At 41.7% G+C, this 27,513-nt stretch overlaps 1 protein-coding gene across 3 annotated transcripts in view; it reads right to left on the bottom strand.

Annotated features, from left to right (window-relative positions):
- Window positions 1-27,513, bottom strand: part of BEND7 (BEN domain containing 7) — a 114,077-nt gene that overhangs the window by 46,682 nt on the left and 39,882 nt on the right. For all 3 annotated transcript variants that reach the window (XM_075552355.1, XM_075552354.1, XM_075552356.1), the window contains exons 3-6: window positions 21,498-21,800; window positions 17,972-18,094; window positions 13,411-13,685; window positions 2,493-2,718 (exon numbers count right to left, since the gene is read on the bottom strand). In XM_075552355.1, the coding sequence (XP_075408470.1) occupies window positions 2,493-2,718; window positions 13,411-13,685; window positions 17,972-18,094; window positions 21,498-21,800 (927 nt within the window). The remainder of the gene's footprint in view (window positions 1-2,492; window positions 2,719-13,410; window positions 13,686-17,971; window positions 18,095-21,497; window positions 21,801-27,513) is intronic.

Raw genomic sequence — 27,513 nt, 5'->3', positions numbered from 1 at the left:
TAAAATAACACTGATAGCATACTTTGAACACAGACTAAGAGGGTACACCAGAGTGCCAACAACGGCCATCTTTGAAGTGAAGGATGATCGAGAGGCCTTTTAGCTTTCCACACCTTTTAAAATTATTTGGATTTTTTTACAGCATATATATATATATTTTTTTTAATTAGGAAAATTGATCAATATAAAAGTCTATGCCCATGAATGAACATGAGAATGGAAAAAGTCACCCGTTGGCTCCTAGGGGCTTATGGGGGAGGTCGTCTCTTTTAAATTTACTTTGCTGTTGTTACAGAATTATAACAGATTTAATTCAACTATAAAAGAAAGTATGAAAATTCCAGTTTTCTGGTTGGAATGATCTGCTTTATTTTGTATTATGCATGGCATGCTTATTTCTAAGGAGTAGGGCAATGCAGGACATGAAGGCATGTTTTCTATTTTGTTTGTAATATATATTTTAAAACTCTTGTATGACTTACTACCTAGATTGGAAATGGTAGAATAAATTTCTATCTGTCTACATGTAGTGAATATATTTCACTATTAAGGTAACTTCTCCTGTCATGAAAATGGAATATAATCATTTATGGCTCTCTAGTCTCCAAATACTTCTAGAATGTTAATATACTGCCCTGCAAAAAAGAAAATTAAAACAACTCCTGGCTGCCTCTCCGTGTGTTTAAAAGCTCCAGCAATGAAGAAGCATCACCAGCCCTGACCTTTATGTTTGGAGAAGGCCTAGCCCGAGGAAAGACATGGAACCTGCCGTCCCTTCTGCGAGTACCAGTGACATCATCGGCCATGTGTCAAATCCTGGAACCCTGTTTTCAGTGTCACTCTAGATTGCATCATTCTTTTTGAAAATGGCAGACTGTGATATTTCTGCAGCTGTTCTTATTCAATACAACTCAACCATCACCTTAAGTGAAAACATGCTGATGGTGAATGAGAAATTTTCCGTAAATGAAATGTCCTGGCCAAAGGGGGCTTGGCATTTGCTAATCCCGCTTTTTCAATGTGGATTTTTTTCTAAAGTTAATTGTGGATTTCCAAGTATCTGAAAAAGATGATGAAATCCATTTACTTATTTTCCATTTAGTTTTCCTAGGGAGATGGTGGTTCAGCTTTCGGCCGCTAGTCCCACTCCACAAGCCAAGCTCTGTAGGAGCCAGAAAGGAACCTCCCCATCACTTGGTCTAGTGCTAAGGAAGGTCTGATTCCGCACGTCATTCTCAAGGTACTGTTCATATTCAACAATTCACTGGCATTCCTTAAAAAAATAACATTTAAATAAATCTACTTCCCCAAATCACATTCACCAGAGTCCTAAATCAAGACAACTTAAAGGATAGGATGCACAATTGCTTACCAATGAAGACATACAGATGGTGCACCAAGCGGCAGGGTTATCTCAGTGCAGTGGAATACAACCGCAAAGTCAAAGACATTAGGGACGAAGGGTCCATGGGTTTTTTTTTTGCATGGAACTGACATTATCTCAACATCACAAAACAAGAGGAAGCATACTAGACCAGGAATGTGTCAGAACAACAGGATTTGGCTTCCAAATGGGTTTACTTCTAGAGTCTTTTGAAGCTGTGACCTGGCAAAGCAACTTCTGAACTTTGGAGAGAATTGTTTGACTTTACAAAAAATGCACCAGACTCTTCCTCCTATTAAAAATTAAAAAAAAAATTAAAAATTCAAGAAAAAAATTTTTGTCCTAAAGTTCTTAGAGACTACCAAGAAGAAAACGATCATCGTTTAAGAGTCAGTTAAGGGGCAAAAAATAAAGCTTTTGGGTTCCACAGCAAATCCACCTGCCTCGAGGATGTACACTGGTGCAGATAGGAGCTGGAGGCACAGGGAATCCAGGGTGGATGATACCTTCAGGACCAGGGGTGTGAGGGGTGATACTGGGAGGGCAGAGTGTGAGTGGGTTGGAAAGAGGGAACCGATTACAAGGATCTACATGTGACCTCCTCCCTGGGGGACAGACAACAGAGAAGGGGGAGAAGGGAGACGCCAGATAGGGCATGATATGACAAAATAATAATTCATAAATTATCAAGGGCTCATGAGGGAGGGGGGAACAGGGAGGGAGGGGGAAAAAGAGGACTTGATGCAAAGGGCTTAAGTGGAGAGCAAATGCTTTGAAAATGATTAGGGCAAAGAATGTATAGATGTGCTTTATACAATTGATGTATGTATGGATTGTGATAAGAGTTGTATGAGTCCCTAATAAAATGTTTTTAGAAAATCCACCTGCCTCCTAAATTACTATTTGAACCACTCAATATTACCTTGAAATACCCAGCTTCTAGTGCCATTTGGCTCGTGAGGAATACAGCTCCCACCCACAGCCATACCAGACGTGCCAATGACAAATTAGCCTCCGGTTAGGCGACTAGGCGTTCAGCTGCATCTCTATGAAACGAAGACAAAGCTAACAATGCACCCATAAAATGAAAAGATTCAATCAGACCAACCTTTTATTGCACCCACAATATTTTGGTCTAGTCCTTTCCGGTTGTCATTGAGTCCTCTTTTTCTCTTCCCATTGGGTAAGGAGTTAGCCAAAGTGTTGTCATCAAAAAATGCACACACCAGCTTTCTAAACAGAAGACTTCCTGAGCGAGTGTAGTTTGACAATATAGAGTCCAGCTGAGATTTTGGCATAAACACATCAAAGCCTTCAGCAAGTTGCACTTCTGGCTAACAAAAGAACACAAACAGTTCATTAAAAGCAACATTTGAAGCATGTGACTTTGAGCATATGTGCCACACAAAACATCACTAGCTATGGAAACGCCCATCTCCTGCACATGAGAAGGGTCTCAGTTTTCTACATCAGTAGTAACAATTTATAAAATCAACTACTTATTATAATTACAGAACAAAAAAACACCCCAACAAGAAGCAGCTCTAATTCCCATAGTAAGTCTTATCAAAAACAATGGAAAAGAGTACAGTGAAAGACTCCAGGGCCAACAAGGTAGTCAGACATACAATGTTAGGGCTAACGGGCACTTGAGACTTCTGTGTGACACTCGCTTATTTTGTGATTGAAAGAACCAAAGCCCAAGGAGATTATAACACAAGTGGCTTTCAAATAATTACAATATACTTCCTGCATTAAGTTGCAGAGACCTTCTCTTATGTTAACTTAGTTTCACTCAGAGGTGCCACTCTCTTTCTACTATGCCAACGGCGTTCAGCTGTGGAACTCTTTTCTTTTCTTCAATGAAAACGTATGTCAATCTAGGGCATTGAATAGTTCTATCTCAGAGCATCACTGAAAAACCAATACACTAATCACACTGCTTCTTGTCAGGGATACCTGAAGGGCTAGCTACAAGACTGGGACATTGAATCAGGAGACTGGTAAGGGCCTTTCCACGTGGACGCTATCCTACGGTATAACGTCACCGGTACATTCTCCATCAGCTGGCCAGAGATGTTCACGATTCACCTTTTCATCATTCAATCCAGCTCCCGTCATTTCCTTTCCAAAGCCTTCCTATGGAGGCTGCTATTCATCTGACAATCAGACATAAGATTGCATTGATCATACCATATTATAGTTACTTATTAGACCGTGACCCTTCTTCGGGTTTGGGACTCTAAGTCTGGAAACCTATGGCCTGGCACATAGTAGGCACTCAATTAATTCTTCTAATTTTATTTAAAAGTTCATCAGTTATAATCTAAACTATTAAGTTAGTCACTGTTGAGTATAACATGATAGAGTTAAAATAACTTTCAGATGAAATAATATATTGTTTTAGGAAAAAAAATCAGAAGAAATTCTGACTTAAGTAAGATGTATTACAACAGCTTATTCTTAGATCTCATGTGTCTCACTTAACAAACCTGGGACTATTTTAGATGGCCTAAATCATATTAGAAATGTGAGCATTCAGGATAGGTTATCTCCTTTAAAATGTAATTATTTTGTTCTTCAGACTGCTTTTAAGAATGCCTAGAAACTATGGATAACGTAAAGATTTGGGAATGGCTTAAATTACTTAACTGTGTAGGAAGGAAGTGGGCCATGACCCTCGGAAACAGAATTTTTGACAGGCTAATCCAGAAAGTAATCTCATGTCTCTGCTTCACTCTGCCATACAATGTTGTGTCTATGAATGGCTGGTATATCTCTCATTAGGTAAACATTAGTGTCTGATTTTTTTCTTCTTCTGGTAGAAGGTCTACAGGGCTGAAGAGATAGAGGCTGTATACCTAACTCCTAAAACAGAACCTGACATATACTACACAGTCAACAAATATTCTGAATGAATCAATGTAGAAATAGCAAGACTGGGTGAATTTCACCATCATAGTCCAGGACCAAGTTTTTCATCCTAACCAGAATTCTGTTTGGCACAAATAGACTTGACGGCAATGAGTTTGATGGATGGCTTTACTCTAAATCATTGGTTCTCAAACTGTGGGTCACGACCCCCTTCACAGGGGTCACCCGATTCATAACAGTAACAAAATGACAGTTATGAAGTAGCAACAAAAATAATTTTGTGAAAAAAAATAATAATTTTGTGGTTCGGGGTGGTCACCACAACATGAAGAACTACGTGAAAGGGTCACGCCCTTAGGAAGGTGGAGAACCACTGCTCTAAATGAACTGGGCACAGATTTGCCTCGTGCTCTTCCATCCCTGCAGACCATTATAACAAAGCCCCGAATGGCGATGGCTATTTGAGGCATGGCTATTTGGCGATGGCTATTTGGGGCATGGCTATTTGAGGGACTAGGGTGACATGCTCCCCCAAAGCTGTTGTTGTATTGATTCTGACTCACAGTGACCCTAGAGAAATTCTTAAATTTGGAAGAGGAAAAAGAGGGGAGCATAGATAAGAATCTTTGGAGCACAGATAAGGATCAAGGGTTAAAGAACCAAACCCTCCCCCGTGTCCTTACCCCTCAGCCATCTGGCCTCTAAACAACCCGAGTCTCTTAGCTGACATGAGTGGGTGATAAAGCTGCGTTTGCAAGATGCCATAGAGCGACAGACCAGGTCCTTAGAAAGAAGGGGGAAAGGGGCTAAATTTATTGTCCGAGATATGAAGAAACAATATTGGGTTAACTAGCCTCAACGTTTTCATATGAAACCTTTCTATTTCCTCCATTTTATAAATATCATCACAGCAGATCAGGGCCAAGCAATGATACTCAACTATAAGTATAAATTTAAAAACAAGTTAAAGCTCTTTTTTATAATTTATTTTTCACTCTTCCCCCTTCAGTGTGTGGACTCCCATCTTTTGGTTCACGACTCTGATCTCAATGACATCTTTCTCCTTACCTATGATGAGACTAGCTACTATTGCAAATGAGCACCATTCAAAAAGCTGAATGCTGACAGCGCCACGATTTAATTCTCAGGCCAACACAGAGAGCTAACAGACTAATTTACAGATCCTATTGATCTTTAAATTATGACACTTGAAGTATGAAGTCAATTCTATTAAGAGTCATCATTTGAAAAATCTGAATTTCTACTATCAATTTGGATTTCATATATGTTTTGTCCATTTTTGGTTCCACAGGCACATAGCACAACGATATATCACATGTCTGATTTCCCTTATCCAGTGGAATCGCATTGTACCCTGATAACTTTCTGGAAGCATATAGTCATAAGGATGCTGAAAAATGTTCCTGGACCCAAGCCTGTGGACATTAGTTTTCTCTCTTTTTGCAGATTGGCTGCGACCTCCCTTTGCAATAGAAGTAGCTGGGATCAGATCTAGTTTGAGTGTGAGATCCCCTAACCAGGTACATGGAAGGATTTTTCTCCCTGAATCCCTAGGAGCTATCATGTATCCTTGTATAATCTCAAGGAAAAATGTGTAAGGCAATTTAAAAGAACTCATACAATTTAAAAGAGATAGCATGGTTGATTTGTTATTTTGTGCAAAGAACTAATAATACTCAATAACAGTATGATGTGTAAAATATGGTAAAAATTGAAAGAGTAAAACTGAAGGTTAAAAAAGTATACCCCCAAAATGAATATCCATATTGGACATAAGCCCCAGATTCTGATTTGCAAATTGAGAAAATGTCTGTAAGTCATGGAAGCTGTTTATTGTAAGAGAATCTGATTTACAGACACAGGGAGTAGGTTATTTGTATGTGATCATGACGTGATGGGGATCAGAGGGGTAGGGTTCTAGGCTGGCTGGCTAGTCAATCTCAAACTGATATCATTCTTGAAAGACACAGTGAGATTTACAGGAATATGTCAATCAGTGTGAACTTTTTATTTTTGTAATATTGCTGTATACAATGACTCTTGATTCTCATTTACCCTTTCTTTAGCAGCACATTAAATGCATTTTTAGGGAAATAAGTTGTAGAAATTTATTTTTTGCTACCAAAAGTTCTCATAACTGATTTTGCTCATAAATGTGATCTACTTTTACCCGAGAAAGGCAAGAGATTTTAAAATGAAAAGCAAACAGTAAATTGCCCCTGCAGGATCGCATCTGGAGAACAGCTTGCATTCTGCCAGCTTCGGAGACGGGAGGGAAAACAAGCCTTTCAGAGACCCATTCCAGTCCCCGTTTGCTCAGTAGCTGGTGATGGGATGACACTGTGACAGTGTTCAGGTCCTGGGGAGGGAGGCCTCCTTCCAGGACTCACTTGACCCAGGTCAAAAAGATATTAAAAAAAGAGAAAAGAGTAAATTGCACCCTTACAAAGCAAGTCTTCACCAGGTAGATTTAGCAAGAATTACTAAGTGCTATGCCCAGACATGGCCGACTAGACAGGCCAGAAAAATACATCAGATCGGAAAACAGACTTGCTCTTGTTGGTCCAACTCGTACGGCTGTTTCCATCAAGCAGCTCAAAGCAGGGAGGACCTGAAGCTGAGGATCCTGGGTGGCCCATGATGGGTAGAGGCCCCTTGGTGCAGGTGCCACATCAAGGCGCATACTGTAAGGCGGGTGGTGCTTGGAGAGTAAGACAAACTGGGCTGTGAATTTTTTTTCCCAACAGCCTAAGAGATCTATATTACAGCATACATTTAATGCTGACTGGAGGTGGGGAATGACAGCATAAAAGATAAATGTCCTTTATAGTTTTTTGATCGACAAAATTTTGGTAGAACTGAGAACTGAATTTTAGAAATGACAATACAATTTTGTCTGTTGAAAATTTCTTCATGTACTTGCATAATGAGGTATTACAAGTCTTTTAGCAATGTTTTTAGCTTCTCCTTTCTCGGGTAATAAATTAATGACCCTGAGATGAGAGTTTGATTTATGGCAAAGATATCCGAGCCAGAATGTTTAATACATAAAATTCTAACCACTATGCTCCAGCTTTTTCCAGTATAACTGCTGAAATTGCTTCTCTAAGAGATGTCCACCTCTGAGCAGCTGCCCTTGACCCTCTGCGCAGAGAACTCCACCGCTTCCCTGACCCTATGTTACATTCTGACCGCCTATATGAGAGCTTAATCTTATTACATGGTAATTATTATTAATGTGCTTTCCTTCCTTATGCTCCCTGAAGGGCAAGGACAATTTCATGTAATTCAACATGTCTATGGAAACAGTGATGATGGTCAACATTTCTGGGAGAGCATACCATTACCTGGATTCTCTAACTTAATTCTCACCCTATGATGGGGCTACTATTACCACCCCTAGATGAGAAAACTAGGGCTTAGAGGGATTAAGTAGCGTCTCTTGGATTATCCAGCAAAAAAGTGACAAAGGAAAGATTTGAACCCAACTAGTCTGCACCAGAGCTCATTCTCTCAAACATAGAGGGCTTCCATTTCAATATGGCAAAAAATAAATGTAAGAGCGTCTGCTTGCCTGTTTTATTTTGTTAGTATCCAATGTATCACTTTAGGGGTGCTGGTGGCCCTATCACATAAGCACTGGACTTGCTAACCTTGAGATCAGCAGTTCAAACCCACCAGGCACTCCTCAGAAGAAAGATGGGGCCGTGTGTTCTTGTACAGATTTATAGACAGACGCACACAGGTTCGCTACAAGTCAGAACTGACTAGGTAGCAGTGGGTTTGGGGTTAATGAAGGTGCTTTATCGGCCAAAGAAAGTGCTATAAGATATTAGAACTGAGGTCCTACTGCAGAAGCGATATCTGTTGAAAGCATCTATTCACTAGAGATAATTTATTTTAAAAAGATGGATACAAAATAAACACTGACATAATTATCTTTGGCTGATTTATTTTCTGGTAGCTTTAAAATTTGCGTAGTTTTGCATTGTTGGGGAATATACTATTGTTGGAAGAACTACAACAATGGGGAAAATATTTTCTACTTTAAACAATAAGATTTTTAAAAAACTGCCCGAATCTTTCATCAAAGCTAGATAACACACCAAACAAAAAACAGCCCTAGCGAAACAAACTTGGGCCATGTCTGCACACCCTGGAAGACATAACCCACCATCTCCCACTAAGGAGGAAAGGATGCTGCCAGGGAGAAATCACCCACGGTGTGGACTCAGGAAGAAAGAATTAAATGTTGTGTGTAAAGCCGAAGGGCGCGTTTGGCTCTCTGCTTTTGTTACTTGGGTTTGAGTATTTTATTTAATATGCGATCGTAAAATAAGTCCAGTATTCCTGACCACTCCCTTTAAAACAGAACAACCTCCCCCGAACCCCAAAACTACGTATATGTATTTGTTCATGCATATCTTACATATCTTCTATTAAAGAGAGAACCGACACTGGTCAAGTGCTGCAAATGGGCCAGGCACTGTTCTCTGCATATATGAATTCACTCAATTCTTACAACAGCCAGCACTGTTTTCAATCCTCATGTAACAGAGGCAGCTGAGTCAGGGGAAATGAAGTCCACACAGCTGAGATTCTGACCTCAGAATCTGCACGCATAACCATTCACTCACCCCAGGAAACTAGCAGGTAAACAGAATAAACAGCTATCGTCTAACCTTTCCATTGTCTTTTGCACAACAAACATCTCATGCACATTTACCAAGTGTTCACCCTGCACAAGCATTGTGCTAGTCTGGACACAACCATTTTTCAGTGAAGAAGCGCCTGTGACGGGCCTGGGTTTAAGACACAGCTTTCCCGTTTTGTGTGAACTGGGACAGGCTACCCGGGCCCTTTACGACCCATTTCCTCACCTATAAAACGAGGCTAAGACACGCCTCAAAGAGTTGTTGGGGTGGGTCAGTCATTCAGCAGAGGACTGCACGTAAGTGTCATTATACACTCGCTGCCCTGGAGAAATGGGCAGAAGTAGGGGAAATCATGTAAATCACGGCAAAACAATCGAGAGCGTTTTATAATGGGTGACTGCTGAAATGATATTAGATCCACGGGGGTGGTAGGAGTGGGGTGTGTGGAGAGAGGGGTAAGAAGCAAAAAGTAAATGGGAGTTTAAATAAAAAGCCAAGTTCTTGAACCAAAGTTTTGTTGGTTTTATTTTACCTATTGTGCTTAATGCCAATACAAATATTTTTAAATTAAAATAATATTTTTACCTAAATAGTTCACCTATGTAAATAAAATGTATTGAGCACTGTTTATAATAATAGGCACTAAAATGGGATTTTTCCTATATATCATATAATCCTTTAATTCTTACAATAGTGAGGTTGTGGTAACACTGCGGCTGATCTTGACTTTGTAGAGTTTAAGGTTCTGCACTTGAGCTGGGAAAATAATTATCACTGATCTGCTGCCCAGTGTGGGCCTTTATGTTAATAGTGTGTGCATGGATATACAAATCTGTATTTGTTTGACATTACAAGCCGCACCATAGGAAGAAAAACAATATAGTGAATTCTATAAAATTTAGAGTGAAATTTTTATACTTGAAAAAAAAATGAAGTGAAGTAAAAGTCTCAAAAAGGTGAAGTTTTTGGCATAGCTTCCTCTCGGGTCTATATACTTAGCAGGCAGCGTTTCCATGTGACTTCCCCGCAAAGATTCCTGTGCCCTTTGACTTACACTACACCGAAACGGCTATTTTGTCATCCTCAAGGGACTCAGATCACTTCTCTTTTAATTGTTGAGTCTGGAGAACAAAAAATACATGCGAAAGGGCAAGATCAGGGCTGACTGGTGAATGAGGCAAGGTTTCTCAACAGAATTCTCAGAGTACAGCCTTGGCAGGTATGTTGTTGTGCTGGGGAAAAAATTCCTTGGCTTTTTCCTCACCAATGCAGATTTCACTTTTCTTTAAAAGTTCCTCCTATGAGCCACTATAGAGGGTCCTGTGTCCTCTGAGAAGCTCTGCCAAGATAGCCCCACCGAGCTCTCTCTTTTTTCACTGCAAGCAATCGACTCCGATCCCAAATCTGTCAAGATTACCTCCTTGGTAATCCCAAACACAGTTGCCATAACCTTCTGAGCTGATCTCTCTGCTCTGAATCCCTCTCTCAGACCTTTCCCCCCTTCCTTCAATATCGGATCCACCTAAGAACTGTTGTTTTATGCAGGGCAGCATTCCCATGCACTTGCTACAAACCTGCAAGGTTTTGTCTACTTGAATTGTGTTAAAAATCTAAGTTTAGTCCTGACCTCAAAATCTGTTTTTTCTCATGGCACAAAAAGTATCCTCTTTTTTTTTAATACCCTAAGAAGACTAAGACAAAGATATTAACGAGGAAAGTTGTCTGCTGCCATGCACTGATTGCAAAAACATGTTTAAACATGTTCGCCTGGAATACGCCCGTAGGAGCATGAATTGGAATCCTACTAACAACACTTCTTGATGTATCCTCATGTTTTATGCTTCACGTTTCCATGTTTCTACTCTTTCTCCTGTCTTCCAAAAGCCAAGGAGCCCTTAAGGGTACTATACTTACTTTTATTTCCCATCCAGAACTGAAAGCCTACTTCTGCTCTTGCTTCCTCTATTTCGGTTAAAAAAAACAAACCCATTACCATCCAGTCACCCGCCTAGTTTTACTTTCTATACCAAATCCCCTGGGCAGGCGGGTGCCTCCTACGGGTCTCTCATTCCTCTTTCTCGGGCTTCCTGTCCTAGCACAGACCTGCCTGGTTGGCAGCAACTATATTCCTCCTGGGTTTGTCTCTAGCACCGCCTCTCTCTGTCCATCTATCATTGACACTGCTTCTCCAGCGACCAGTCTGAGACCCAGATATGATTATTCCTCTGCTTGAAACCGGCCATGGCTCCTGAGTGTCTACAAGACAGAGGCTCAGGGCTTCAGCATGATACATAGGAGGGCTTTCACGATCTGGCTCCATCCACTTTCATGTCATTATCTGCTACCAATCCCAATCAGACAGCTGCTTTAGCAACATAGGGTCAGGTTCTCAAGCTTACATCTTCAGACTTAACCTTTCCAGTGCTGGGTACGTTCCAGAACTCATCTCCAAAGACGCAATTTTTATTCACTTGTAGTTTCCCCCATTTGTTTTTAAACACTAACTTCTATAAGATTGCTAATTTTTTGCTTTCTTTGCTGGAGTTGCACTGAATTTTAAATGGTTGTTGGCTAAGAAATAAAAGAAGACTGAAAAAGCTACCAAATCTTGATGTTTTAATACTGGGGGTCCCCTCCCTTTAGGGAGTCAGTCTCCCACCCACCCTAAGAGCCTTTGAAGCCCAATCCCATGATGCCAGTGTGCAGAATCCATTGGGAATGTCTACCTCCAATGATGGCACTCAATGGATGCTTCCCCAGGGGGGAAGTTACAGTTTTTGTTGAGTAGATTAATTGGTTGGTATATCAGCTGGATAATATAAAGATGATACCAACATTTTTTTTCTTCTTTTCTTTAAAAACTTGTTACCCTTCGATGAAATACAATCAACTTTTGATTAAGTTTTCTTTGTTTTCAGGAACGTTTCTGAATGTGCTTTATCAAATGGATTAACTCTGACTAGGCAAAATAACCATGAATTAATAAAATGATCATACTCATACTGGTCAGGATAATAAAGTTCTATTTGGTTCCAAATATTTCACTAATACACAGAGGTCTTTTCAGATCTTCCTCTTCTATGTATATTTGCAGCTTAGACACAGTCATTACCATTAGATCTACCCATTTGCTAAATGATTTATGCAACTTGGATGCTTCTGATAAAGCAAAACCTATCAGGAAAAAAAAGTGCCTGGAGAATTCCAGGGAAATAAGATAGTATTATGCAAACTGCTGAGGACTGAATGGATGGCATTACAAAATAAGTTAACTCTCTTTCCAAGTATGCATCTACATGGGGTTTAAAACCAGGGCCTTAGCTGTAGTAATAATATAACCAAATGAGCTGACTGACACAATCATTAATGATTTTTGAAAAATCATTCTTTTTTTCAGTCTAGAAGACTTTAACGAGTCACATGTTCATAAATAAAAATAACCTGTTAGCACCAAGGATTGGTTAAAAGTTCACATGAATTTTCTTGTCTACCCAAATCACAAGAGGACTATTTTTGCTGCCTCCTTCTATTAAAGATCCAACGTGGATACATGCTAGCAAATTGTCTCTCTCAAGCCTAAAAAGGGAACACTTCTAAAAAACAATAGCAATTTATTTCTTTTTTAAAGTTAAAAAGGTAGGGCCAACCTCAATCCTATAGAGCTCTGTAGGAGTTCTCAGCAGGGTTCTTATCCTATGCAATCTGGTAATAATAGATCACTCTTCCCGGCTTATTTTAAGAGCTCCCCCAACAAGTTGGGGAGCTCAGCAGAAATGGATTTAGATGAAAAAATCTTGTAAATAGGATGTAATTGCCAACATAGCACACCATTAAAGAAATGAGTTTATGGGAACACGAAGATAAAATAACAAGTCAGAGGGCTATCGACACGTCCTCCGACATCGCTGACTGCAAAGGCACTCTAGCTATGATATTAAAATAGAAAATCCTTTGTGGAGCGTTAACCTATCATTACGCAGGGTGAGTGGCATGGCACTGCAACCTAATTAGCAGTGTAGCTTGCATCTATAAAATAGAATTAGCACGACTGCTCCTTTTTTATTATTAGTTTGTGTTTCTCGAAAGGTGTGACCTTATCTGTATGGTTCTGTTCACTCATGCCCATCTACAGAGAATTTAATTATGTTCTCTTAGCTCTCCACACTGAGGAAATTGAAAACTGCCACTTCAACATTTTAAATGTTACAGAAACCCACGAGAAGATGACTTACTGCTATTCTTCTTCCTTCGGCAATAAAGAACGAAAACACATTTAAACAAATAAGGCATAACAGTACAGGGAAAGAAAAGTTCCAGCAAGGGAATTAGTCACCTTCCTTGGCTCGCTCCCACATGTATTCTGCAAGTGTCTCCAGTGTTCTGGGTAGAACTGGTGACGGGCGAGATGGCTTAATACTCTGAAATTCCTCAAAGCTTCATCACACTAGCATCTGCAGCCATAAAATGTCAACTTACATCTGAGGAAGGTGATTCAAGAACAATGCCAAATCCTACAACGCGGCTCTCCTCAGGGGAGGGGCGCTCGGGCACCTGGAGGTCACACTGCTGCTCAGAGGCTGCGGGGGTCGTCGTCCTCCTTTCCACCTCCAACACACTGGGCTCCTGCTTCACCGGATGAGGCTCCACAGTCTTGGGGGGGACTTTTTTCTTTTTATTCCTCTTGCGGGAGGCAGCAGTTCGCTGGGAGCATATAAGGGAAATCGGAGGTTGTTGCCTGTTTTGAGTTCCAACTGTGAACAGGAAACATAAATATAGTACAAGCACTGTCTAACTTGGGAAACCGCACCACCCATTTACCTACAGGCTCCATACACAGAAACGAGGCTCACTCACAATACATCTCACTGGAGACCGAAAGGTTACCAAATGCTGGTTCAAGTCTTAAAAAGGCCACCCAAGAGAAAACTTAGCTTCAGACACTGGCAAATAATGCCAAGTCCAGGGATGGAAGGAGAGGGCAATGGAAGGAGAGGGCGATGGAAGGAGAGGGCGATGGAAGGAGAGGGCGATGGGAGGGGGATGGAAGGAGAGGGCGAGGGAAGGAGAGGGGGATGGAAGGAGAGGGCGATGGAAGGAGAGGGGGATGGAAGGAGAGGGGGATGGAAGGAGAGGGGGATGGAAGGAGAGGGCGATGGAAGGAGAGGGGGATGGAAGGAGAGGGCGATGGAAGGAGAGGGCGATGGAAGGAGAGGGGGATGGAAGGAGAGGGCGATGGAAGGAGAGGGCGATGGAAGGAGAGGGGGATGGAAGGAGAGGGGGATGGAAGGAGAGGGGGATGGAAGGAGAGAGCGATGGAAGGAGAGGGGGATGGAAGGAGAGGGCGATGGAAGGAGAGGGCGATGGAATGAAAGGGGGATGGAAGGAGAGGGCAATGGAAGGAGAGGGCGAGAGCTATGAGAAAACAGTTGGGCAAGATTTTAGAAATTCTATGGTAAGATCTTCAGGCTTCCATGATCGTTAGGCCAGATTCAGCAGTGTTTCAACTGTGTGTGATTTGGGTTGATCTACTCTTGAAACTGGCTTGCCAGAGCCTAGGTACAAGGGTCCAGGATTCCCTGTCACTGGTTCAGCCAACGACAGCGACCAGGTTGTTTTTGAGAAACTCTAAGTCTATTCTGCAACCATCAGACAGACAGAAACAGCTGAGTATGCCACCACCAAACTGCTTCAAAAATTCAGTGAAAATCAAGCAAGTTATATAGTCCACATCCTGTACCAAAAGTAGGTTTTGCATGATCACAGGAGGAAATTCTGCTTGCAGTGATACAGGGGTTGCTGGACCATCATTCCCAGAAGCATAATGCGCCATTGCCTATATAAGGGGGAGCTGCTTCATTCCTGCCTACCTATCTCAGTGGCCTTGCTTACCACCTGCCCGGGTTAGAATATCCTTGTTGATTAAGGAATTTTTAAAAGGAATTTTTACTGATAGGATGGGAATGGTTATAAGTTGGATTTCCAACCAACTAAATCTTAAATTATATTTATAGGGTTTTTTTTTTAATAAGAGCAGGATTTTTCACCCCCTTCATCATGCGAGGTAGCATGTGGACAAGTCTGTTATTCACTCCTCAGGCTCAGTAACGCCTTACCACCACCACCAAGTCTCCCACGCCTCAGCTGTATTGTGACAGCTCCATGCTTTACGCTCTCAGACCAGGCTACCTCGCTGTACCTCAGTCTGCATGGCTGAGATATAGGACACGGGTGGTTCCGGACTCATCAAGGCAAATTAGTGAAACTCAGAAACGGTTTTGAGTTCCAAAGATGAAAAGATGGGCCAGTACTGACAATATTCTTATAGAAGTCAAAGATGCTAATTATAGTTTTCACACATGCACTCTGAGAAGTAACATGTATTACCCATTTTCCACGTAATTGCATAGGCAATTTAACTGGAAGATACGGCATTTTAATTTACATATAAGGGGGCTTTAAAACATCCATGGGAAAATTCCATTATCTTCACTTTATGAAGCCATTCCATATTAATATGGATTAGGAAACATGACCATCATAAGATATACCTGCTGTCTCTAGAAGAACTACTATAAATGTTAGACAAATAAAAACTAAAGATCTTAAAATGTACATACATGAGACACTCTCTCTAACTTATATGTCCTAACAGTTAGAAAATAAGAGAATATTTACTTTGAAATTAAAATCTTCATCCCCAGACGAGAAAACAAATTTTAAATAAGTACTAGAAATATATTATTTGGACCACCAATGAGCACTGAATAGATTTTTCCCCGAGTCATATAGTAGTCTAGTCCGTGGTTCTCAAGCTCCGCTGTACAGTACTGTGGAACGTCAAGAGTTTCCCAAAGCCTCACCCCTACCCCAGACGGAGTGAAGAGGAATTCCGCAGGGTGGGGCCCAAGCGGAGAGCTGCTCTCCGTTCCAGCTGAATTTTTACCCCAGGTTAGGTCTACTTTCCATAGTCAAAAGGATACAGGAGCAATTACCAAGATGGCCCAGGAACCGAGTCCCTGTAGGCCTCACTGCTCTAAGGAAAGGCTTAAGGAACACAGGGCCTAGCTGAATTTTTGGTCTCCTTCAAGTCTAGACACAGTCCCTGTCTCTTGTATTCAGATCTTATCGCTTGAGCTTACGATTCCTGGTTTTCTCCCTAAAGTAAAGGTGAAACTTTTGTCAGATCATTTAAATCTAAATCTTATGGGCAATAGACCTTAAGTCAATCTGCCCACACAATACAAACTTTTTGGGGGGTAAGTTAAGAAAATTACAGACGAGTAATTTATGCAGTTTTATCCTTTATGCTCTTCTACAGCTTTGGAATCGTTTACTGCCCTAATCTGCTGAGGTTCAGAAAAGAAAACAGAGTGACAAAGTGGCATTTACTTAATAGATTCCAAAAAGGTTTCAGTCAAGGATTTAAATGGTTGCAATTTGTAGTTTGCCATTTCAGTAGTAAGGAGCTTAAACAACAAAATAAATCATTACAAGTTCATGTGCGTATTTTATTTTCTTAAGTGCTAACAAATTCTTCCTCTGAGAACAGAATCCGTGCATAATAAAGTAACCTTTTCCTTGGAGCTCCTTATTTAGGAAATGTTAACCTTTGTCAGGTTAATAAGAACACAGATTATTGTGGTGGAACAAGGTGAGTCATATGCTTACTGTCTTGAGCAAAATGCTTCTTTTATCTTGGGATAAAACCAAATTCAATCCTTAAAATGATGCTGCTTTTCAAGACCTTTCTGTTCACCTTACTTTAATATGACCTTGGGTGACTGACAGGTTTCAGCATTAAGCTTTTTATATCAAAGTCACACCCCTGAATATTAAAGATTTTAGTAGCATTCACTAAATGGCACCAAGAACCATTTCTGGATGATGACCCCCCTGAACACCATGGCGGCTGAACGGTGGGAATACCAACCATATGAGAGCTGTGCCCTGTTTTCGTGGGCTGGGCTCAGATCAAATAACATTTTTTCCTGACAAGGGGAACAGGTTGGTAAATTGATTTATTGGTTTTTCTCCTACTACCCCACCCCCAAAGCGGAAGAGACGATAAAATATAACCACTACGATCAAGGTCTAGACTTCTAGATCTCTCTGCGACGTTCTGTGGTCTTTACAACATCAGTAAAGAAACAGCTTTTGTTTACATCATGTTTTACAAAGTCTACATATATTTATCATCTCACTGTATTTTCAAAACAGCCCGGTGAGTCCAATATGAACATTTACAGATGGGAAAATCGAGGCTCAGATAAATCACGCAGCCCTAAGAGGGGGCGCCGAGAACTAAGCAGTCAGTTGATAAATTCATTGTTCTTCACCTTCTGTTTAACAGTAAAGCCAACAGTCATGGTAAATATAGAATACAAAAGGCGAGGTGTCTTTCAGCCATCAGCAATATAGCTTGTATATCCCGAATGTTAGCGAAACCACACACAGAATCTAAGGCAAAGTCAAACAGGTCTTGTCCACTTAGGTTCTTGAATATGTTCAATCGTGCTTCCTGAATGGCTCGCTCTCTCACATATATTAAAAACAGTAGTTTCCCTCTCATTGCTTCAAGCCCCCCAAATGACTCAGGCAGTAGTAGGGGCTGTATAAATGTTCACAGACCCCAACTTAAGCACGTCAGGATAGAAAAGGTGCTGTCTTCATCTTCTTCCCCGATGTGAAGCTAATAGTCGATTGGCAAACCTCAAGAACTTTACCTACTTTCTTCTATTATTTCTACCAAAATTTAATTAACTGACATTTGTAAAGTACTAAGAGATCGTGGGATGACACATATTGAGTGCACGTAGTATAATGAGGAATTAAAAAAAATTATTCCATTCCCTAAAGGAAAAGTGGGTTGTAAAGAAAGGTTGTAAGAAAAAGCTGAGAAGGTGGACACTTGAGAGTGCACAGCAAGACCGCAAGGTATGAAGAGCTAAGTAATAAAAGCCCAGTAAACATCCCAACTAAAAGAGAGCAGATGTGCTTTAAGAAATCAAAGACTCGTTCCAAGGCTTGATCTTTGTACCTGCTTGAATTTGCATGAATTTCCTCATGGTTTTGAGTTCTTGGAGAATGGCTTGCAAGGTTGACTGGCAGTTACAAGTGCAGCAGCTTGATCCACCTGACGAGCTCACCACTGGAAGTTCTCCTGTGCATGAAAGAAAGAATGACACACTCCAAAAAACAACAAGCTATCTTGACAGAATCTGGAAGCACATTATTATGAAACTGAGCAAAAGGAAAGTGTACCTAATAATGTTCAGATTCTAAATCTGGGGGTCTGCCTTCATCCAATTATCCAAGCTTCTACATTGTAAGCTGCATGCTGCTTCCCGGGGTGGGGGAGCCTGCAGGAGTGAATGGACACAATGCCCTCTCTCAGCAGGCCTGCCTATTGTCAGAGCAGTTCACCTCAAATAACAATACCATCAAAACTCACTATAAACATACGCATGTGACTTTGTATAAGGGGCAAAAAGGGGAGGGGATGCTGAAAACAACCTTATAAGAAACTGGTAGTTATGCCTAAGAGTTCATATTAAGAATTAAATGAGTCTAATGATTAAAAAAAAGTTTTATTATTAAGCATGTCATTTCAACAATTAAGAACTATAAACACAATGAAAACGTTTAGGATTTCTCTGGAGCGTAGCACGCTTGTGACGGGGGCGTGGGGGAAGTGAGAGCAGGGTCTGGCAGGGTAGTGTTTTTAACATGATAGGTGAGAGGGTGCTGGGGTGTTGGCATTTCTCCGACTTAATAAAGGCGATCCTACATCTTTTATTCACTCCTATTTCTTACCGTTTCCTCACCTTGAGTATCTTTTTCATTTTTTAAATTTTAATCTCTTTTCCTGAGTAAAATTCTCCTATTTTTCTCTTACATGCAAACAAATTCTTTCTATGGTTCTCGGAATAAAATAGAACATTTGGAAACCCCCAGTCCTTGAGCAGACTTCCCTGCAGTTCTAGTCCCTACTACCTTAAAATGTGTCTTTTTCAGAGACAGCTACCATTTCTAGCTCGTAGAGGAAAGAAACTCCTAGTGTTTTGCTCCAATTATATCTTGTAGTACACATTAAATATAATTTAAATCTCAAAAGATGCACTATTTGTTGACTGAAGAGATGTGCACAACAAGCAATGAAGTACTGAAAGTTAAATTAATGTCCGAGGTAGCACAATGATTTACATTTAAATTGCAGCACATTAAGAAGTTTTAACTTTACAACTGCAAGTGATGTCAAGGGACTACTGAAGTAATGCTGCTCACAGGTAATGTGCGTCTATGGAAATTCTGTAAACGTGTTGCTGGAGGCTCACTAGCATCATCCATCCACCAGGATCGCTTGCTGTTCCTAGCGTTCTCCCCAAGGCAATCGAGTTAAGAGGGCCTTATAGAACATCCTTAGTCATTGTTCTAAGCACTATTTTTATCACGTTGAGCGGCAAAGCCAAGCCTTTTCAACTTGTCATAAATCATTTTCTAATTTTAAAGAGAACTGACTTTTTTTTTATGAAGGAGACTTTAAAGAGCCATCTCCCTCTGACCTGGAAGCATGCCAGCGTGTGAACTTGATATTGGCTTATGTAATATTGAGGGAAAGACAAGACAGTCGGCCATCTCCTGGGGTCTCTTTCTTGCTGTCACATCAGCAGTGTTTCCGGATGGTTTCTCAGGCCTTCAAACTGGTTACTGCAAATTCTGTGTTCTGTTTTCTCCTGTCTTAAATAGGTCTTGTTTGTGTGGGTTTTTTTGTCTTAAAGAACACCCTCACATTTTAAGGAAACTGGAGTGTAAGCCTCCAGCTAGACAGTCTTATTTTGTCCGGTTCTCTCTGAGAAAACTATAGATCTGCACACACATACATAATTCATAGGGAAATAACATCCAGGGTCAGTAGGTGGGAAGTGAACACGGCTGGAAGAATTCTCAATTTCTTCCCTAAACGATGAAAAAAAAAAAAAGGTTGCCATTGGCATTTCCTTAACAATTAGGGATCTAAAAGAAGGAATTGTTTTCTTGAAAGGGGTAATTTTCTTTTCTTTTTTTAAACATTTTATTAGGGGCTCATACAACTCTAATCACAATCCATACATATACATACATCAATTGTATAAAGCACATCCATACATTCCCTGCCCCAATCATTCTCAAAGCATTTGCTCTCCACTTAAGCCCTTTGCATCAGGTCCTCTTTTTTCCCCCCTCCCTCCCCGCCCCCCCCTCCCTCATGAGCCCTTGATAATTTATACATTGTTATTTTGTCATATCTTGCCCTATCCGGAGTCTCCCTTCCCCCCCTTCTCCGCCGTCCATCTCCCAGGAAGGAGATCACTTGTGGATCCTTGTAATCAGTTCCCCCTTTCCAACCCACTCACCCTCTACCATCTCAGCATCGCCCCTCACACCCCTGGTCCTGAAGGTATCGTCCACCCTGGATTCCCTGTGCCTCCAGCACCCATATGTACCAGTGTACAACCTCTGCCCGATCCAGTCCTGCAAGGTAGAATTCGAATCATGGTAGTTTGGGGAGGACAAAGCGTACAGGATCTGGGGGAATGCTGTGTTCTTCATCGGTACTACATTACGCCGTGACTGACCCATCTCCTCTCCTAAACCCCTCTATGAGGGGATCTCCATTGGTCGACACTTGGGCCTCGGGTCTCCACTCTGCACTTCCCCCTTCATTCACTATGGTATATATATATATATATATATATATATATATATATATATATATATATATACATACATACACACACACATATATATATGCATACCGCAGTGAATATATATATATTCTTTTTTTTCTGCATGATGCCTTATACCTGGTCGAAAGGGGTAGTTTTCAACACTAATGAAGGAAGTTACAGAACATGTAACTTTTGATTCAGTAACTGAAGTTTGAGGGTAGAGCAAAGGGACCATGCAGGACCTGTTGGTCATCCCTTTCACCACTTTTTAAAATGAAGAAAAGCAAAGGATCAAGTGAGAAGGTCTATTAATGTCTCACACGACCAAAAAAGAAGTAATAATACATCGCCTGACCAAGACGCATCTGGTTAACAAAAGAGGGCTCTTTTTCTCCTGATGGCTCATCCTGTATGACAGTTTACCTGTGAACTGGTGAAAGACAACTTAACTTCGGAAAAGACTGAACTCTACTAAGAACTCTTCACCTCTGATACGATCCCAATTCTGAATCATTTTTCTTCTCTTACTCTTCACCTTTTTCCTTTGATGTTTTCTCTGTTCAAGGAGCTCGGCTAAGGTACCAGTAGGTGATTAGGGAAAGGTTAATACATTGTACTGACCTCAAAGATACTTAGAAAGAAAACACATTCAGGACAAACCCCCGTGAGTGCATTCTGCATGTCTGGGGACATCCCCCGTGAGTGCACAAACCCCCGTGAGTGCATTCTGCATGTCTGGGGACATCCCCCGTGAGTGCACAAACCCCCGTGAGTGCATTCTGCATGTCTGGGGACATGCCCCGTGAGTGCACAAACCCCCGTGAGTGCATTCTGCATGTCTGGGGACATCCCTACCGTTGGAGCTTCCTGAGGTGTGGGGCTGACTCTGGAAGGTTCTAGAGTGCGTTCCATGCTGTCCTGAGAACTGGCTGCTTTGGGATGGGAACTCATTCCAGGCACCACCTGAAGAAGGGCGGACACTGTGAGGGGTCTCAGCAGAGGAATTGAAACGTTGAGGCCAGATTAAATCCAATTCCTGGGGCTCTTCTTTTAATTTTTCTCCTTCTTTGCCAACACGCTGATATATCCTTCCAGTACTGTCGTTCAGTAATCTTCTCATTCCTGTAATCTGTTTTTTAATTTCCATGCTTTCATCCCCTAATAAAAACAAAGTCAAAGTTAGCATCACAAACTAGCAACAGAAAAAGCAAACAAGTACTACCCCCTGCATATAAAAATAAAATTTTAAAACGGGTTTAAGTACAAAAAAACATAAATAACTAAAGTGCTAAAAAAATAACCTTTGGAAATGGGAAAAATTTTGTCAACCACAGGACACTTACGGAAAAATCAGTTATCCTACATTAAAAAAGCCCTCCGAGGTCAAATTCACTGCTATTGAGTTGGTGCCGGCTCTTAACAACCCTATACAACAGCGTGGAACTTCCCTTGTGAGTTTCCAAGACTGTAACTTATGTGCCTAGAAAGCCTCCTCTGTCGCCCTAATGTTTGACCTTGGAGTCAGCAGCCCAACTTGTAACCCTCCCATACCAGGGAGAAAGTTGGCCCTGGAGGGAAGAAATTCAGCGTCCTGCTGCATCTGACTTTAACCCTTTGCTGGTTAAGTTATCTTATAATAAAAGAGTTTCTTGAACATGTTTTCAATTGGGACATTTTTCTTTTCTAGTTTACAACTCTTCTTCACTTATTCATTTATGTTGGAAAAGCAACAAGTACTTATCTAACTGGCAGAAAAATCAAGGAATTGAGATGAATCGATGAAAACTATGTTCTGTCATTCATAGGCCTTACGGTTGTGAGTAGGAAACATATTTGTAAGAAGTTAAAACATAAATTTACTGCAAGTTGTGAAAAGAGTTGTTCAGTAAGTAATAATTGCATAGCTGGGGATCGCAAGAATTTTTATAGAATTTTTTTAAGTGAGTTGAGTGAAGGTCTGTCTACAGAAAGATCATCAGTTTACATGGAGCAAATCATACACATTTTGTTTCAACTCATCCATTGCAGTATCCTCCATCATGTATCCTACTTCCTACTTGTGGTTGCTATTTCCATTTCGCCCTTTTACAATTTATTGTGAACTGAGTGGGAGGTTTACATTTCAGATCATCAATTCTGCATTCAACAGTTCAAACCACTCAACGTCCTCTCTCCCCATTTTCTACCCAATACAACCCCCGTCCCCAATCCCTTCTGGTTTCTCTTCTCCCTCTAGGGGTTCTCCATCCCCCCTCTCACCCAAGTCAATACCTGTCAGCCCTCTAGTCAATGGCTTCATCTTCCCTCCCTGGCCCTCCCCACCTTGGTCATCTCCAAAGACTATTATTATTTCTGGTATGCAAGTCTTTGTCTTGGTCTCACCCTTATAGGAGTGGCCCTATACGTTAACCTATGTTCTCCAGGTCCATCCATGGCCTGGGGCGCTTCGTGGTTTCATTGTTTTTTTTTAGCAATGCACAGTACTGCATCAAGGAGCCCTGGTGACACAGTAGCTACGTGTCAGCCTGCCACACCAAGGTCAGCAATGCAAAACCTTGCGTCGGGCTCTCTACTCCCATAAAGAGTGACAGTCCCAGAAATCCACAGGGGCAGTTCTACCCTGTACTGTGGGGTCACTACGAGTCGCCATGACTCGATGGCAGTGAGTAAGTATTCCATTGTATGTATGTACCCGTTCTTCACCTGGTGGGCATGTGGGCGCTTTCCAACTTTGTGCAGCTCTGAATAGGGGTGCGATGAACGTGGGTGTGTGGGGGTCTGTTAGGGTTGTATCTTGAGGGTGTATACTCAGCGGAGGCATTGCTAGATCGTAAGGAATTTCTATTTCCACTTGTGTGAGGTGGCACCGTATCACATTCCACGATGGTTTTATATCGCCTCCCTTTCAAACCCTCGGCACTTCGCCCTTGGGGAAACCCTTCCCTTTTGAAGCATTTGATTATGCTGATAGGAGGGTGAGCTCAGTTCCAGACCTGAAGAATGCTGAAGGGTCACAGTCCTGGGCGTCCCACCAGTTTCCATGCACCAATAAGCTTTTAGGGCTTTGGGTTTGGTTCCACATTTCTCTCCCTTTCTACCCAGCCTTTGCAGAACAGCTGACAGAGACAGCCAGAAACCACCCAGTTCTTTTGGTCTCCGGGTTATGGAAACAGATGTCTGCATGGTATCACTGGCCTCTGTGTGTTTCTGAGTCTGTACCTCTTTACGGGAATAGAAAGCCCCGTCTTTCTCCCATGGCGCAGCTAGTGCTTCTGAACAGCAGAACCTTGTGGTTAGCAGCCCAATGCGTAGCACTCTGCCGTTAAGAGCTCTTTTCAAAACCTCAGTTGCCACTTTAAGTAAGATGTAGAACATGATCTCTGTGAATTAAGGTATGCCAATTAACTTTGGTGTCAAAATTGGAACAGACTTTTTTAAAAATCATTTTACTGGGGGCTCTTACAGCTCTTATCACAATCCATCAATTGTATCAAGCACATTTGTACATACATTGCCATCATCCTTTTCAGAACATTTTCTTTGTACGTGAGCCCTTGGTATCAGCTCTTCATTTTTTCCTCCCACCCTCATGAACACTTGATAAATTATTTTCATATCTTATACCATCCACTGTCTCTCTTCACCTGTGTTTCTGTGGTTCGTCACCCTGCGTAGAGGGTTATACATAGATCATTGTGATCGGTTCCCCCTTTTCTCTCCCACCTAACCTCTACACTCACGGTATCACTGAGCCCATTACTGCTCCTGAGGGGTTGACCTGCCCTGGATTCCATGTATCCAGAGCTCTCATCTGTCCCAGTGTATAAGCTCTGGTCTGGCTGGATCTGTAAGGTAGAACTGGGGTCATGATGGTGAAGCATTAAAGAACTAGAGGAATGTCGTTCATCAGTGGTTCATCAATGGTTCATCAGTGCTCTACTGCACCCCGACTGGCTCATCTCCTCCTTGTGATCCTTCTGTGAGGCGATGTCCAATTGTCTGCAGACAGGCTTTGGGTCTCCACTCCACCCCCACTCGTTTGCATTGGTAGAATTGTCTTGGGTCTTCTAATGTCAGATAACTCATTCCATTGACACCCATGTGGGCTTTGTTGCTTCTCAGCTAGAAGGCTGCTTGTTTATCTTCAAGCCTTTAAGACTGCAGATGCTGTATCTTTTGATAGCTGGGCACCATCAGCTTTCTTCACCACTTTGGCTTATGCACCTATTTTGTCTTCAGCCAAGCTGGGAAGGTGAGTGTCACAGAATGCCAGGTTATTAGAACAAAGTGCTCTTGCGTTGAGGGAGTACTTGAGTAGAGGCCCAATGTCCATCTGCTACCTTCTTAATATATAAAGATAGGTACATAGGTCTATTTCCCTATTATATAGAAATATATTTACATATGTATATGCCTGTATTTATGCCTCTATAAATATCCTTTGTCACCTAGTTCTTTCTTCTCTTTGGAACAGACTTTTAGGTTCCCTCTGGAGAAGCGTTTTCTGAGTATGGGTTGCATAAGAACTTAACCTGAGACAGAAAGTGGGGGTGGTAGAGAGGTTGGGGGTGGTGGGTGCTAGGGCAGAAAGCCTCTGCTTTAGGTGGGAGGCTTGGATTGCACATGTGATGCCATGGAGGCAGGGTTTTACCTTTGAAGGACCTGATGCACAGAGAAGCTGACTGCTGTAACAGTACCCCAACTCAGTGGCAGCCAAGGGATCCCTGCCCCACGCCAGGTAAGGGCCTTAGTACACAAGTCCACCACCCTGGCCTGCCCAGACCAAAGTCCCCCAAACCCATCCACACCATCCACTTCATTATTAATAAGAGATTGTTTCTAAACTTTGCTGCATCCACATTCTTTAAACAAAGTTTTGCTTTGCCTTAGAAGATTGTTGTTTGCTTGCTTAGTTTAAAAAAAAAAACCTAAAATATCTTTGAGCTACCGTGGGAAACAGAACTGGGAAGAGCGTCTATGCCAGCGGTTCTCAGCCTGTGGGTCTTGACCCCCTTGGGGATTGAACGACCTCACCTTTTCATAGGGGTCGCCTAAGACCATTGGAAAACAGATAAATATCTCACAATACATAATTTCATATTGTTTTGTGATTAATCACTATGCTTTAATTATGTTTAGTCTTTAACAACAAAACTACATCCTACATATCATATATTTACATTATAATTCATAGCAGTAGCAAAATTACAGTCATGAAGTACCAACGAAAATAAATTTAGAGTTGGGGTCCCCACAACCTAAGGAATCATATTAAAGAGTCACAGCATTAGGAAGGTTGGGAACTATTGCTCTATTTGGACAAACTCTCAACATTTGGGAGTCTGGGAGGAAACCTTTCCATTCGTGGGTTGCAGATGTGTCCCACTCACATTCTCCTAAGCAAAAGTTACTCCCCACGATGTCCCCACCCCATAATAATGGCACATCTGAGGTGCTAGTTGCAAACACAGGGTCACTGACCAGACACTGGGAGGTCAACTGCTGGAAGGTGATCTGCCCGAAGGTTGTCAGCCATCTAAGGCAATCAGGCCCTGTTGTCTGTTTCACCCCAAGTAGGATGAGAACCCTTCTGATAAGGACAATGGCTTGTTCCCCAGAGGTAGCACCCAAAGACAACTAAGCTAAGGTCCAGCCAACTCAGACCACCAAGGTTAGGCTGCCACCTTGATTCTAGAGCCCACCCATCTTGTTACATGTGTGCCTTCCTGTCCCATGCATGCCTCTAGTGCCTCCCCTTCCTATTGCATATCTACCCCTAACTTCTCCCCGTACTGCGATGTGTATGGTAAATCCCCTTCCTGTTACGTGTTTACTGTGACTTTGTGTGCCCCAGATTATATAACTTGGTGAGATTACGTTACTTGCTCTCTTTGGGTGGACCTGGCTCCTGAAGTCATGACGGTGAAGGTGAGCGCTTGCATGCTTTATCTTGTTTGATGTCTCTTTAATTTACCCCTCAATTACACAACAGTCCCTTGTACCCATTCAGTTGTGGGGAGGCTGAGCCCCCACATGCTGCCCTGGGGATACTTGAGTATTACTTAGTAAGGTGACCAGATTTTAACATTGGTAAAGCAGGACACCATTGATAAAACTCACAGCCTGGTGAAATAGCCACACAGCAGCCAAAACCATATACCCTAGCTTGTCATGTATTCTTTCCAAAAATCGGGACTTTTTAAAAACGCTGCTGGACATGCGAAAAACTGTTAAGAATCGGGACTGTCCTGCCAAAAGTGGGATGTCTGGTCACCTTAAAAAGGCAACTATAAAATTATACAGATATAAACCATTTTCCATAAATAATATTAGAGGATGCTAACATCTATTAGTACATATTTTGAAACCTACTATCTCCTTCAGTTTTCAAGCAGTATCTTCACATAGATTAAAAGTACTGGGTTTTTTTTCCTCTAACCTTGATATTTTAAAAAAAAAGCCATACGCCAGGGTTTATGAAGATAAAAGAGTATTGGTACAAAACCTTTATTAAACAAAAATAAGCAAAACATGAAGTTACTATTATTAGGTAGCTAGCACAGGGTGTCCACTGCACATGCTCAGAGGTTCAAGCTTCCGGCCAGGAAGGGGTGGTACACCTAGGTGGTACACCTGGAATGGCCCATCTGGGCCAGGTTGATTCAATTCAGCCAATGGGGTGGATCAGGATTGCTGACCACACCTCCCAGTGGAGGACCTGAATAGTCAGAATCCAGAGCCCTGCTGCCCTTCTGCTTCTCAAACTGCACCTCCAGGCCTTGCAGGGATCTCTTCTGGCCTCAGGACTCCGCATGCGGATGTGAAGTGCCCTAAGTGCCCTGAGGTGCCTGTGAAAACCCAAAACTTATTC

This window comes from Tenrec ecaudatus, chromosome 6 (genome assembly GCF_050624435.1).
Source record: "Tenrec ecaudatus isolate mTenEca1 chromosome 6, mTenEca1.hap1, whole genome shotgun sequence".
Classification (NCBI taxonomy): Eukaryota; Metazoa; Chordata; class Mammalia; order Afrosoricida; family Tenrecidae; genus Tenrec; species Tenrec ecaudatus.
Note: the sequence above shows the minus strand (reverse complement) of the source record. Positions and strands in the feature narration are given on the sequence as shown.